General features: G+C 34.0%; 2 protein-coding genes across 3 annotated transcripts in view; one reads left to right on the forward strand and one right to left on the reverse strand.

The window, feature by feature from the left end:
- Oseg2 (intraflagellar transport protein Oseg2) overlaps positions 1–9,724 on the reverse strand; it is a 37,259-nt gene extending 27,535 nt beyond the window's left edge. The window contains exons 1-14 of the mRNA XM_090108203.1: positions 9,686–9,724; positions 9,356–9,527; positions 8,974–9,166; positions 8,297–8,483; positions 7,919–8,053; positions 6,821–7,008; positions 6,220–6,356; positions 6,059–6,135; positions 5,576–5,692; positions 3,532–3,664; positions 3,089–3,219; positions 2,249–2,337; positions 1,767–1,906; positions 1,247–1,374 (exon numbers count right to left, since the gene is read on the reverse strand). Of these exons, the coding sequence (XP_089964329.1) occupies positions 1,247–1,374; positions 1,767–1,906; positions 2,249–2,337; positions 3,089–3,219; positions 3,532–3,664; positions 5,576–5,692; positions 6,059–6,135; positions 6,220–6,356; positions 6,821–7,008; positions 7,919–8,053; positions 8,297–8,483; positions 8,974–9,166; positions 9,356–9,527; positions 9,686–9,724 (1,866 nt within the window). The remainder of the gene's footprint in view (positions 1–1,246; positions 1,375–1,766; positions 1,907–2,248; positions 2,338–3,088; positions 3,220–3,531; positions 3,665–5,575; positions 5,693–6,058; positions 6,136–6,219; positions 6,357–6,820; positions 7,009–7,918; positions 8,054–8,296; positions 8,484–8,973; positions 9,167–9,355; positions 9,528–9,685) is intronic.
- Positions 9,725–10,011: 287 nt separating this feature from the next.
- Positions 10,012–10,955, forward strand: RpL14 (ribosomal protein L14). 2 transcript variants are annotated; one of them, XM_090107885.1, is made up of 2 exons: positions 10,012–10,124; positions 10,374–10,955. In XM_090107885.1, the coding sequence occupies exon 2, from the start codon at positions 10,380–10,382 to the stop codon at positions 10,878–10,880; it is 501 nt and encodes a 166-aa protein (XP_089964011.1). In that variant the 5' UTR covers positions 10,012–10,124; positions 10,374–10,379; the 3' UTR covers positions 10,881–10,955. The 2 variants fall into 2 exon arrangements, with proteins under 2 accessions (XP_089964011.1, XP_089964012.1); XM_090107886.1 differs by lacking the exon at positions 10,012–10,124 and adding an exon at positions 10,170–10,287.
- The last annotated feature ends 4,088 nt before the right edge of the window (positions 10,956–15,043 follow it).

Here is a 15,043-nt window from a genome sequence, read left to right on the forward strand (position 1 = left end):
TCCAAGCCAACCGGTCAGTCATTATGTTCTTTACACCTACCAAAACCTATATTTTTTTTTAACAAAATACATCATTTTTTACTTCTACATTATTTCCATAATTAACACGTTCACTGCGACATCATTATCAAAGAACTTTCAGCTGGTGCTTTAGAGACCTAAAAGATCTCGAAACTTATCCACCCTTTGGTGCGTTTGTGACCTAATCAGTCTCCTAAAGATACAGTTTTGAAAATAATTTATATCTTCCAGAAAACAATGACATATACTTTGAAGTTTTTGTGGATGAAAGATAGTCTATTGTTTTATATTTTGCTAGGTTCGCACGCAGTTATGACATTTGAATAAACTACAAATACCAAAAAAAAAATTAGATATCTATTGCATCTCGTACCGCAACCGAAGATAGTTCAATATGTGTAGTAAGTAGTGATGGGAATGTCAGTTGTCGATTGAAATATTATAGTTTAATTAATTATGCAAAGTGTTTTTCATTAAAACATGGTAAGCAAATTGATTGCTTGCATTGCGCGCATATGGTAACAATTCGTTTTCCGAACATTTTCCAAAATTTTTATTATACTGGACGATGCAGCAGTATAGTCCGGCTTTGATTTTTTGTTCTTCTCCGTAGATACTGCTTTCCGAATCGGTGGTAAATGTTAAAAATATGTAATGGCGTTTCAAAAGTGCTTGTAGAAGAAGTCTAATTGAATAAATAAATGTTTGAGCTTGAGTTTGTTAGAAATCTCACCAAAATAAATAGATTTTTTACACTTTTTTCTTTTAAAAGAACTCATTGTTTATAAAAAATAAGCAACACCTAGATACGCGAGTATTATTTCCAAAACGAGCGAGCTCCCACATCGATGCTAGGACAACACTAAACCGAATCAAGCAGCGCCCGCGCCGCCTACCCTCCCTCTCTTGCGTCTACGAGGCCTACGTTTCCACGAGTACCGACATATCTCCTAACGCAAGGAATGAATATAATTACAGTACTGTGCGTTAGGGACCTAATCCATCTCTAATTTATTTTTTAATGTTATTGAACTCAACTTTTACTAGGAAGCAAATATGTATATTTGTCCTACTCATACTTAAAGAACTTTACAAGTTAGACCCTCCCGCAAGGAGTGAAAAAACACGATTATATTCAACGCACAAAACAAAAGTCCTGCAAGGGATCTGATAGATCTCGTAATGCAGCGAACGTGTTAAAACATTTTGTAAAAAAGGTCATCACCTGAATATCCTGTTTAGCAAGCGCGCGTTCAGCGAGTTGCCGCCAAAATGGCGCCAAATCAGCTGAATTGCTGACAGAGTCTAGATATTGAGCACATCCCGATAGATCCCCACTGCGTAACGCGTTATCTGAATGGAAAATAATTCAGACTTTCAATGTAAGGTTATAAATAGTATACTTATAAATAGTTAATTTATTTGTAAACACCTAAACACAAAATGCAGTTCATTTCATAATTAATTCAGCAGTAGGTACCTATAACCTACTTTGGTATGATAACAGGGACTCAGATTACTAATAACGCCATCCGATAATATGGACATGTGTATTTGAATCCAACTTATTTACGACCTTCATGAAATTCACGTAGAATCGGAGTTAAAGCCGAGATATGGCCACCTATCAAATTTTCGATCTAAATTTTATCCATATATCAATTTAACAATTTCTCAATATTTTATACATAACCTAAAAACATTGTAAATCAATCTACATAAACCACTAAAACATGATCACTCACTAAAAGCTAAGCGATGTTCGTCCAACTGCACATAGGGCACGAGTCCACCGTCGAGCGATACTCGCATATCGCTCACATCGACCACTATGCCGCCGCCACACTCGCACATTTCTACACAACTCGCTTCCCATCCACTGTACCTGAAATATATATTTTTTACTATTTAGTGTAAGAGTTTTGAGCTTTTTTTTTGTTTTTAAGTTAACAAATATTATTAAGTCCGATTAATTTTTCCACATTAATAGAATAATATAAAAAGCTCGTAAAATGGCATAAGGGTGTTATTCCACCAATAATGTGCGAGGATGTGTAGTGAGGAATGTGCTTGTAAATAAACAATACTATCGCTTCAACATTGGTGTACAAGCACTATAAGACAGAAAATTAACTCATTGAAATCGTTGTAATGCGACAAATGATTTTAGTTAAGGATTAAAATAATCGGGCAAGTATTTATTACTGTATACAGATAAACAAATTACCAAATCAATAAATGTGTAGGTGTCTGCGCCACGATCGCGTCACTATTTTCGATCCATTGCACGAAGCTCACACCGCTCGCTATGATTTCCTAAAAAAAATGTAAACTTTTAAACAGTTGGTACATTAACATTAAATTTAAGAGTCCATTTTGAGCCTTTACAATACGTTAGTATCTTATCTAACATACAGAGAGACGATTTGAATTTTGTTTAACTGGTTTTAAGCTACATATATCTTTACCGAACAAAATCCATACTATAATAATAATATTATAAATGCGAAAGTAACTCTGTCTGTCTGTCTGTTACTCAATCACGCCTAAACTACTGAACCAATTTGCATGAAATTTGGTATGGAGATATTTTGATACCCGAGAAAGGACATAGGCTACTTTTTATTGCGAAATATGTACTACGGGCGAAGCCGGGGAGGACCGCTAGTAGGCTATATATTTTGATTTTTTAGGCAACCCGAACCATGCCGGGACAGTCGCCCAGACAATCATTAATTCACACCTTGAACACCAATGTCACAAGTGTTTCTGTGGTAGTGACCAACCACACAAATTTTAAGTGGTGGTAATTTCTTATGTGCCCAATTGCTATTTATCTTGTTCCGAAAAAAAATCCGTTTAATATCTTAAAGTGCGTCACACACGGTGAAGATACTATAATATTTTATCTAAAGATACTGTAATATTTTATATTTATATATTATTTTTGTGGGTCATTTGCAACGCTGATACCGGATACTTTAAGATACTGTAATATTTTATATTACAGTATCTTAAGATAAAATATTATAGTATCTTCACCGTGTGTGACGCGCTTAACACACACCTTATCACCACTATCCAGCTTTAACAAAGCGAGTCGTCTGCGAGTGTCGCGGAACAACAACAGGTGACCACTTTCGTTCAACTCGAGCCAGTCGATTCGAGCCTCGTGCCACCACTGGCCTAGCTGTATACCTGTATTTTTGTACCAATTTTTAAATGATTAAATAAATATTAAAACATAAAACACTCTTATACTCTTATAAACATCAGGATAAGCAGATAAAAAAGAATTATAGGACATAATTTATACTTTGTTTTGTTATCTCTTCATGGAACTACATTTTTTAGTTTAGATTTTGGTCATGATCACCTGACGATGATGTTACGAACTTGACTTTTGCATTCTCAGAAAAGGGAGCGAACTTTTGAACTGTACAAACACTGTATTCATAGGATATTTCCCTTCTTATAGATATTTTTTTTTTAATTTTCAGAAATACGAACCAGTAACAAGATCAACAACGGCCAGCGTTTGCCTGTCCAGTAAATAGGCGAGATGTTTCCTATCTCCACTTATGTCACTCCGCTCGTTGATGCGTACGCTCAGTACGTGCGGGTTTACGCGCTCTGTACGCACCTTCGGAGACATAATACGAACTTATAATAATAATAATATAGTAATTATTATAATTATGTATTAACACTTCATTTATTATTATTTTACTTTTTCTAGAAACACATCTTTTTTGATGTTGTAATATACTGGGTATGGCGATTTTCGAAGATATAATTTGGGGTTACCTATCTTAATCTCGAATTTTAATATTCCGAATATCATAATCCAGAAAACGTTTGGACATTTTTTCATAACCCCGAATTTTAAAATTTCGAAGTTTTGTTTGCCATATAATCGCAACTCCGAATTTCATTTGCCCATTTCTTTATTTGTTCGACGTTTTACAATCCAGATGAATGAGTTCCAGACATACGAAATCTAAATGCACAAAATCCAGATGACCGTAATCCATATGCACGAAAGCCAGATTTTTAAAACACAAATTTTTGAAATACAGTTAATTGATATCCAGACAATGTCCAGATTTTTTAAATTCAAATAAACGATATCCAGCAAAACGTAATCCTTCCAGGGGGACGCCGCACGAACCAAACCTAACCTTCTGAATAGATTTTAACACTTTAACCTTTCTGTAATGGGCAAGTAAAACAATAGCGAGTCGGTTCTGGCACTCGCCGGCCGCTGCCGCGGCACGCTCGCTTCGCTCGCTCGGCTCGTGCATGGGGGATCACAGTTCAAACCTAACCTAACCTACTGAGTCGAATTTGACACTTAAACCTTTCTCTAATGGGCAAGTAAAACAAAAGCGAGTCGGTTCTGGCATGGGGGGTCACAGTTCAAACCTAACCTAACCTACTGTGTCGAATTTGATACTTAAACCTTTCTGTAATAGGCAAGTAAAACAATAGCGAGTCAGTTCTAGCGTGGGGGTCGTAGTTCAAACCTAACCTACTGAGTCGACTTTGACACTAAAACCGGTCTGTAATGGACAAGTAAAACCACACCCCGGACACTCCATACAAAATGATTGTTTTGACAGTCACACTGTAGAGACTGCAAATGTGTGTGTTAACGCTTTATGGTTGGCACATTTGTGAGTAGCGTAAAAAAAAATTCGCGTTTTTCTGATGAAATACATCCGTAAACAGCACAATATCTAACCATTTTCTACGAAAAACGATAATCACAAATCCAAAATAATAAAGTTACTTTAAGTCAATTTGATTAATGTTGTCAATCTTCGTTGCGTATCGTCCTTGCAGAAAAATATGGCCCATTTTATGTCTGATCGCGCGGGGGTGAGGTAAGTTTAATTTTGGCGGGAGGCGGAGAGTGTCCGTTCTGTAGCGTTTAGCTACTATTATGTATTCTGTGGTAAAACAATAAATTTACTTACTGACAATATTTATTTTCAGTCGATAGTAAAGGTATAATCACGATTGTATGGAAATCAAATAAAAAGATTATGAAAATCTGGCAATAGTTTATCTGTTATACGATTATATGGGAACCAAATAAAAAGATTATGAAAATTTGGCAATAGTTTATTTGGAAAATGGTACGATGGGAAACAAAAAAAAGTATTCTGAGAATCTGGTATAATGAGATCTGGATTATGAGAATACGAGAAACAAAAAAATACTTTTTAAAAATCTGGTTTTGGTGCATCTGGAAATTGATTCATCTGGGAAATTAAAAAAGGTATTTTAAAAATTTGTCATTCATTACATCTGTCATTTAAAAGTTCTAACAACCGTTTTCGGGGTTTTAAGGTAATAGAAATTCGAGTTTTTAATAGGTTACCATAATTTGGCCTAACTATAAAATAAATACATATTTTAAACTGTATGAACTTGGTCAGAGATAAATCTATTTGAAAAACTTGCTTGACGAATTTTCAATGCATTCAATATGAATTCAATATTACCCTAACATCTTTTTACCCCTACTACTATTCCGTAAAACACTCACAGTGTGCAGAACTCTATCAAGCCCGTACTCCACCACGCTGAGTTCTCCCGCGCGATGCAGCAAGCACGCGCCGCCCACCGCCGCGTATATACGTTCCCCGCTACCCGACCATGATATCTAATAAATACATATAAATATGTACGAATAGGACACCAAACTTATGTAAAAAAAATGTATGCGTGTACTAGAGTACACACGTAAGAAGTGAAACTTCTTTATGACCTTAAAAATGTCACGAGTATGGCGTAACGCAAAAATGTCACGCGTACGGCGTAACGCATTAATGTTACACTAAATTTTTGTCCAACCCCGATAAAGAAGTTTCACTTCAAAAAACAAAAGAAAATTTATAATGTGTCTGGCTGCAAATTTAAAGTGCACAAGAAAAATATAAGATATGGCACAGACAATATTTTATAACATTGTTTATTTTGTATTTATAGTTCTATGAGCAATAATTATTTGATACACAATAGAACTAACCTCACTTGTTAAGCCCCGCGCTATATCACATAATATCAACGTGCTCGCTGTACGGCATACCGCATACCAATCATTACCTACAGGCAAAATATTATAACGATAAACAGTGTGAATTAAATCTGCCTTATATCCCACAAGGTTTACCTTTATAATATGCTTACCTATAAATTTAACCGTATAAATGTCCGCATAGTTGGAAGTAACAGTGAGCGGTGGTGCGTCCCGAGCGAGACGAGTGATCAGCACCCGCCGCGCGCTCACGTGTTGTACAGAAACCGAGTCGCGCCATACCCAGGACCTGGCACAGTTTTGAGTTTACATACAAAAATCACCTATATGCTGATGGGGATTGGGTTGATTATCGTTTGTATTGTAATTAGTATTTATAGGTATGTTCGAAAATCATCTGTATGCTGATAGTGAGTGGGTTGATTTTCGTGTGCAATGCAGATTGGTGGATTGGTGGTTTCATAGCGTCGCGTGCACTGGATTTCAGGTGAGTGTCTTTAGAATGACAAATATTATATCACTCTATTTTGCGGTATAAAATAAGAAAGACAATGAGGAAAATTTTATAATTAATATAACAAAGGTTGTAAGCATAAATTGGTAAGCTAATGAAAACACTAACGCTATACGGATTATAATTAATCTGGTATTACCTAAGTCTCACGAAGTTCAACAATACCGGACTTCCACGCCTCATCTATCAGACCATCCTCCAAAACACTGAAACCTATTGCCTATAAATACTTTTCGAACCTAAGCACCGCTTCCAGTACAATAACAGCACCAGTCTGCGAAGCGAGTGCGAGTTTGGTGCCGTCGCCGCTCCATGCAAGCGCACGTGTTGAGTACAAGTTGCCGATATTCAGTGGGCTGAGTTCTACGGTACCAGATTCCTTCACCTCGCCTATGAGACACCCGTCGAAGATGCCGAATGCTACCGTCTGTGAAAATGTTTCATAATGTATTGAAAATTTAATAGGTATTATATATTTATTTATTATTATACTTACTATACATATATAAGTACTTTTATACTTATAATTAAAAAATAAATACCTAAAATTTCTTTGACCTGGAATAGTGGCTACTTAAAAGACTCATTATCTCAAGACGTGCCTGCAGTTCGCCTTAAGCTGGGTATCGACTTCGCGCTCCTGGCGCGCGCGCCATGAACGACCGCGCCGAGAGTGCGTTCCGCGGAGCGCGTTCCAAATAATTGAAGTATATCAACTAAGCGCGCCTGGCGCGCGTGGCAACTGTTCCAGTGTTTGACCGTTCATCATGGAAGCTAGTCGTGTACGAGCAGCAGCAGCATTTTTTTCTTTAACTCTGGCACAGGGACTCCCATTTCACTACTGATTTCTCTCCAACCAATAAATCGCTTAGAGAAGATCTCTAAGCTATTTATTATGATGCGAAGAAATTTTACTGTTCCACAAAACTTCTTTCGTACCATAAAGCTGAATTAATTTACGGCAACTTTGTTTATTTATATATTATATCCATAATTATTACTCGGAGCGCAACAAACACAAAAAATACGACAAACCCGTCTCCATTGGCGCGCGCGCCACGTTTGATGCGCGGTAAAAAACCGACACCCGATGGAACGGACCGCTCCGCGTTCGACCGCTCCAACGAACATTTTGGCGCGCGTTCCAAACTGGTACCCATTTCACGCGGCTGGAGCGCGCGCCAATGTTCGACCTCTTGGAGCGCGAAGTCGATACTCACCTTTAGCGTTCGCAATTTTAAATTGTCATAATTTTATTCCAAAACATAAAAATGGATAAATAAAAACTTCATGGTTTATTTTAACGAAACTGAAAGCAATAAAAAAGTATTAGCAACCTGTCCAGACGGGCTAGGCGCGGCCGATACAAAGTCCTTTCTATCTGGCGGCAAAGTGGGCTCAATACTTCGCAACAAAGCACCACGCGTTGCTTCGTACACCGAAATCCTGCCGTCACATGAACCTACCAAAAGCTAACAAAAAAAAACGGAATTTGACCAAATATTAATAGAATAGAAGGATAAGTACATAAAAAATTGAACGCTTAAACCAATGATGCTACAATTGAAGACAATTTACTTCATCAATGAACAATTTCCGAATCCTTAAAATGAGGGTATATCAAAACAAACTTTATTTATTAAAGAAACTTAAAACACATTCAACAAGGGTGGACAAGCCTTAATTCAAGCATATTACTTAAAAATATTACTCACATACGGCGGTATAAACACCAAAACAGTTGGCGGCAAAGCGTACCGCAGAAGCAGTCGGCCATTCAAATAGATCGTGCCATCAACATGGCCGGAGGCTACACTCGCGTCGCTGCTTCTAGCGAGCGACACACAACACGTGCCCGCTGACCAGAGACTTGAGCTCTTGTTGCTTTTGCAGTCTAATTGCCTGCAAATAAAATGTACTGTTTGTTTTGAAGTGAAACTTCTTTATGTATATTAGGTAAGTTGAGAGTAAAATTTCAAGGTAGTGTCATGGCGTATCTGTATATTGTGGCAATACCGTCACGTCCATAAAGTTAAAGCGTAGTAAGCGTAGGTAAGAACCGTGAAGTAAAGCGACGATTTTGGTATCTTAGAATCTTGCCAAAGAAGTTTCACTTCTGTGCTCGGCACACATGTCAGCAGTTAAAGAAACTTAAATCTAAAGAGAAGATTTAAATACTGCAGTTTTAAGTTCTTAACAATAGATAATAGATACTTTGTCGACTCAAAAAACATACCAATTATAATATTAGTTCATAAATAGAAGTCGAAACATTATACCAGTTTCAAATACATTTTTAGTAAATTAACGGTTAAAAAATTTGGTTAATTGCTCGTCTCTTACATGTAGGTAGATACATACATGATACAATCAAACAAACATTTATAACAACCTTATCTTCCCATCGCTGGTGCCTGTGAAAAATCCGTTCTCAGCGGGCAATAAATGCAAGGGTGCTCCAGTCAAGGGAAATTTATTGCAGATAACTTTTTTCCCGCTCCAATCCGCACCCACCCGATAAACGAACACCATGTTGTCGCTCTGCGCCACGCCTAGCAGCTCCGAATTTTCACTGAACACTATACCTAAGAAGAAAATACAAATCTATATATGTATTTTTAAATTGAGTAGTTATTTGATCTAAACAGTATTTTTATACGTTACTTGTATTTTAAGTTAAACGCTATAGTTAATACCAAAAATCCAGATTTAATAACTGGGTATAAGACTTATGCATAGGTGTTATGAATGATTTTTATTCTATACATACTTACTCGTTATCGAATAAGATTTCTTTCCAGCTGCTGAATCAGCGGGTTTTGTGCTAAACTTGTCTCGTCGGATCCCATCTCCGTCGAAGAGAAGAATTAGCCTATCGCAAGTCGCCACAGCTAATTTTACATTATTAGGCGACCAACTTATATCAGCAATAGGTTGGTCAGTGTCCTGTAATATTTAAAAAGAAACAGATTTATACATACATAATAATAAAACATTCACCCTAAGGCAGAACCACTAACGAAAGACGGCGATTGTAAATTACAATACATTACAAATCCGAAAGTAATTAATTTCAAATTCACAAAAATAATTATTAGTTTTACCTGAGATTCCAACAAAGTTTTAAAATATTTAAACCGCATTATTTCCTTCGGTAAATAAGTCACAATTATCACGATAAAATATTTGTTTACCATAAATCGTGGTCACGTAGCAACGAATTATTTAAATTTCCCGCATTGTGTTGCTTCTACACGATCATTATGAACTTTATAGACGTACATTTAATAAAAGTCGCGTAGGATATTTTCTAGTGAGAACCTAAATTTTAATTAATAAAAAATATCATAAAATTAAATTTGTTATCCAAACAAAGGACTTCAACCTTCATTAATATTTTTTTCCGTATCGTGTCTGCATAATCTACCAAAAATCATAGAACTGACATAAACCCATAGAGTTCCAAAAAAATCGTAATTTTGTCTGTGGTTGTTTGACAGAGTCTTTCACTTTAGTGTTCCGTGTTTGTTAGGACGTTTTAAGGTTAGCATATTTTTATCCATTTAAATCTGTGTATAAGTGTTAAAATTATCTCAGTTTCATGTTCAATTATTAAAATATAATATTTCAGTTAATGTTTTTTACCTTGCATTTGGCGATATGAAGTGTTTTTAGTTATGTTTATGTCACGTTAATTCGGCATACTGTTAGTTCATGTTCGTTGTTTATACAAAGTGCAGTGATATTATAAATGTATCGTTACTATATAAATAACCATGTCCGTTATTTCAGGACGTCATGCCTTTCGCACGATATGTTGAGCCAGGGCGCGTTGCCCTGGTAGCTGAGGGTCCCTTGAAGGGAAAACTTGTCAGTATCGTGGACGTCATTGACCAGACGCGTGCTCTAGTAGACGGACCCGGCAGCGGAGTCCCACGCCAAAAGATCCGCCTCAACCAACTGCACCTTACAAAGTTCCGTCTTAGCTACCCCTTCACAGCCCCCACACGTGTTGTAAGGAAAGCGTGGACTGATGCTAAATTAAATGAAAAATGGGCTGAAAGCCAATGGGCTCAAAAGCTTGCAAACAAAGAAAAGCGTGCACAGATGACTGACTACGACAGGTTTAAGCTCACATCAGCCCGCGTCAAGAGGAACCGTGCGAGAACAGTCGTATTCAAGAGCTTGAAGGTCAAAGCTGCAAGGAGCGGTGCTTTCGGAAAGAGAAATGTCCCGAAATCAGCAGCGAAGAAACCCCGCACGAAAAAGGCACCCGCTGCTAAACCAGCAAAGAAGTAATTCTAGTTTTGTGCCCTAAATAACATGTGTTAAAATATGCAGGACAATCATAATAAAGAATTACTTTTAGCTGAATTAACTGTTTCTTATCTTTATCCAATATCCATAAATAAGTTCCTTAAATTGTGAAATGAGGTGAGTTTATTGTATATTTTACATTACAGTGTTTGTTTTTTTACTCAATTTGTTTTATTTTTCAGATGAAGAGCGCATAACCTCTAAATGCTCTGGTAAGTTTGTACTTGATAACTTTTAATATCATTTTTATTCATAGATTTTTATGATGACTTCACATAGTCTCGTTCGTATGATATATCATTGATTATACTTTTACCAAAGTAACTGAAAAAAAAAGTATTAAAATAATTCAGTTTTCATTAAAAATGTATCACTAAGAATTATTTGTTCTTTCAGATGTGCTGCAGCGAAAAATGTATGGACCAAAATGTGATGAAGTGGATTGAAATAATGTAAGTTTATCAAATTAATATGCATTCATTCATTATTTTGTAAATTTAATGTATAATGATGATTAATTTATGTCTCGTTCGGATGAACTTCAGTGATTTCAAACTTACCGTTTAAACTGACATTTGAAAATGTTTATAAAAACTACCATCCATAGAAGCAAATTATTGACAGAGGCCATTTTATTTCAGATGTGAAGTGTCCGCACATGGAAATTTAAAATACCATGACACTACTTACCACAAACACAATAAGTAAGTATCTATTACCTATGCCATCATTGTTTCTTCTTCTATCTTTTAATTCCCATGCAATACACATTAATCAGCAACAATTTTTCCTATAAAGATTTTCATAGTAAAATAACTATTTCAATTTCATTGAGTTATAAATTATGAATTCTAGTCTGCAATGACTTCATTTTAAATGATATCACTACCCTACCAAAGCCGATGTGTGCACAGCAATCTCTGGCATGCTTGACTCTGGCTAGGAACATTGAAACAGTCTGTGTAAGATGCGCAGTTGTTATAGCTGCATGTCTAAGGGATGACGGTGACATTTATTGCATTATTTTTGTATAATGCTGTATAAGTTAGGAAAATGTAATTTCTGTATGGTATACTTATTTCTTAACTTTGTTTATAGGTAAGTTGGAGTGATCAACAACAGTAAATCTTCTATGAAGTTTAATAGGTAAGTTAAAATATTGTTTTAGTCTTCTTTTTCATAAGTATGTTAAAATGATGTATATTGTATCGCCCCTAGCTGAAGTTTGATGATCGATTTTTCTGAACATACAATATTCACAATTCACATGATAAATATTGTTTGTTTAAATAAATTTCTACAAAATATAATGATTTCAGGTACTTATGCTCCAGATACAGCTATCTACTCTATATGCAGCTGCATTACAAAGGTGAGCTACATATTAATCTAACAAATAGATGTACATAATATGACAAAGTATATAAACAGCTCTTTTAATTACATTACATGTAAAATTAATGAATTATTGTATTTATGTGAATTTTACCCTACCAAAGCCGATGTGTGCACAGCAATCTCTGGCATGCTTGACTCTGGCTAGGAACATTGAAACAGTCTGTGTAAGATGCGCAGTTGTTATAGCTGCATGTCTAAGGGATGACGGTGACATGTTTAATTTCATTAATAAGACTATATTTATTGTCCAACTAAGTATCAAAGTAACATTTCAATGTTTTTTTTACAGAATGTCTTCATGAAAATATTGCATTGGAAAACAATGAAATAAAAACTAAGAAGAGGTAACTGATATATTGCACTAATTATCTCATGCCGTGTCTTGTTTCTCGGAGATTCCCTTCCAGATTTTTCTTTAAAATATTACATAATAAATAACATTTAAAATGATGATTTGATATCGCCCCAGTCAGAAGACTTTTGTTGATCGATTTTGCTGATTTTATTTTACGTTTCGTCTATTTGTGTTTTTAAACATATTGATATATTAATAACAATTGTTATTCTTTCCAGATTATAAAGGTCAAATATTACAACAAACTACAGAGTTGACTGCAGGAATTATATTTTAAAATGTAAGTTATAATAAATTATTTTATTAAAAAAAAATGTAATTTGTATGATGAATAAGATATCGCCCCAGTCAGATAGACTTTGTTGATTGATTTTTTCTGATTTCTTACTTAAAAAATAAAATTTATTTTATTGGAGATTCAGTAATTAATCACAGTTTTATTTTTTTACAGGTAATTTGCAACAATATACATCACTGATTACAGACATGGCTTGCCAAATTTATGTAAGTTTAAAAATTGCTTCTATATTATAAATAGTAGTATAAATATATGTATATTATAAAATCATTTAATTTTTCATCATCTCTGTAACAAATTTGCAAGTTTCGATAACTGCTATATTTTTATTTGTTAATACTCTTTTCATTTATAAGAATTAGTTTATTAATAAATTTCTTCATTTTATATGATGATAAGTTATCGCCCCAGTCTGAAATGCTATGTTGATCGATTTTACTGATTTATTTTATTTATTATATTGAAGGATTTTTAAGGTTTTCTTCAGTACTTATCTGATTATAATTATATTTACAGAAACTTTTTGGGAGATGCAGCAACACCATCTTTTTTAAAATGTAAGTGTATGATAATTATTAAATTATATCAATGATAGACAAGTTACAAGTAACTTTACTAATAAGGGTTAAAAACCCTTAATGATTGAACACAATCTTAACTACATAACAAAATAATGCTCATTTGTCTGATCCATGTTATATTTAGATTATTTAAAATGATGCTATTTACAAGCATATATCATAGATTTTTGATGAAAATTTTTTACTGATTAATAATCTTGCTAATAAAAAAATTGCAATTCAAATGTAAACAACATACTCAATTTTTATTTTCAATTATTACAGGTACAATATAAGATGAAGAATACTGAAGATGAATATGGCTGAAGACTAATAAACTTAAGAAAGGTAAGTTTTTATTATAGTTATTTAAATCAAGTTTTATTTATTTAGCCTTTTATTAACAAGTTAGCAAAAAAAATGTATCGATGTTCTCATAACATAGTATAAAAATGTAACATGATAAATTATTGTGTATTTTAATATGATGAATATCAAAGTTATCCCTGTCTCACGAAATCGTGGGGAAAATATGGTATGGTAATATCTGAATTTTCTATAAAATACAGAGTGCTCTTTCTGATATTATTAAAGATTATTGTTTATAACTTTTAATTTATTTACAGGTGACGTGAAATAGTAATGCTGAAAAAAGGAAAATATATAATATTCAGGTAAATTACTTGATTAAATTTGTTTAGCTTGTTTAATCACTGATTACTTACAAATTTTTGATATAAAAAAAATGCAATACTGTTAATTCACTTTAATGATGAACATCTTAGTTATCCCTGTCTCACAAAACCATGGTGACAAATATGGTATGGTAACATCTGAGAAACGGAAAAATATGACGGCAATGTGTGCAAAGGACTTCTAGAATTAACTTTATTTTATTGATTGTTACAGGATATTTCAACTCTCGAAGTACCAACTATAAAGCCGAAAGGGACAATAAGAGTAAGTGTCACATAGGAGAAAAATCTTATGTATTTATTATTCTTATTAAATGATGAAATAAACTGACAAGCATATATCTTGAATTCTTTTGAAGACAAATTTTACTGATGTATTCTTATTTTCCAATTCCAACTAATACATTCTAGATAATGAATAATAATTTTGTTTATTTTTGTTACAGGTATTATTACTCGATATAGGTCGGATAATATAAACCTTAAAAAAATATGTACATAAATATTTCTTAAATAAATTTTAATTATTATTGAATTTTTGGTTTTATTTCTATATAAAATAAGAATTACAAATATGTATCACATAAACTTGTTTCTTTAAAAAAACATGACGAATTAATAGTTTGTTTATTCCAAAATGGACTGCTCCAATCAAGTATCTGTCTTAAATGAAATAAATTTTTATTGAACGTTCAATGGATTAGCGTAGAAAATAGCCGCAAATATCTGTAATTATTATTTTTGTAACTGGCAACCATGAATTTAAAGACAAAAAAGAGGGAATAATATAAAAGTTATTCAATAATATTAGGTATACTATCGTATATTGTACCACTTCA

Source organism: Colias eurytheme, chromosome 12 (genome assembly GCF_061535395.1).
Source record: "Colias eurytheme isolate Ceu_HAF_F1 chromosome 12, ilColEury1 Martin Lab GWU primary, whole genome shotgun sequence".
NCBI lineage: Eukaryota > Metazoa > Arthropoda > Insecta > Lepidoptera > Pieridae > Colias > Colias eurytheme.

Excerpts from the sequence above, each read along its gene's own strand:
- RpL14 (XM_090107885.1), top strand. The coding sequence starts at position 10,380 with ATGCCTTTCGCACGATATGTTGAGCCAGGGCGCGTTGCCCTGGTAGCT.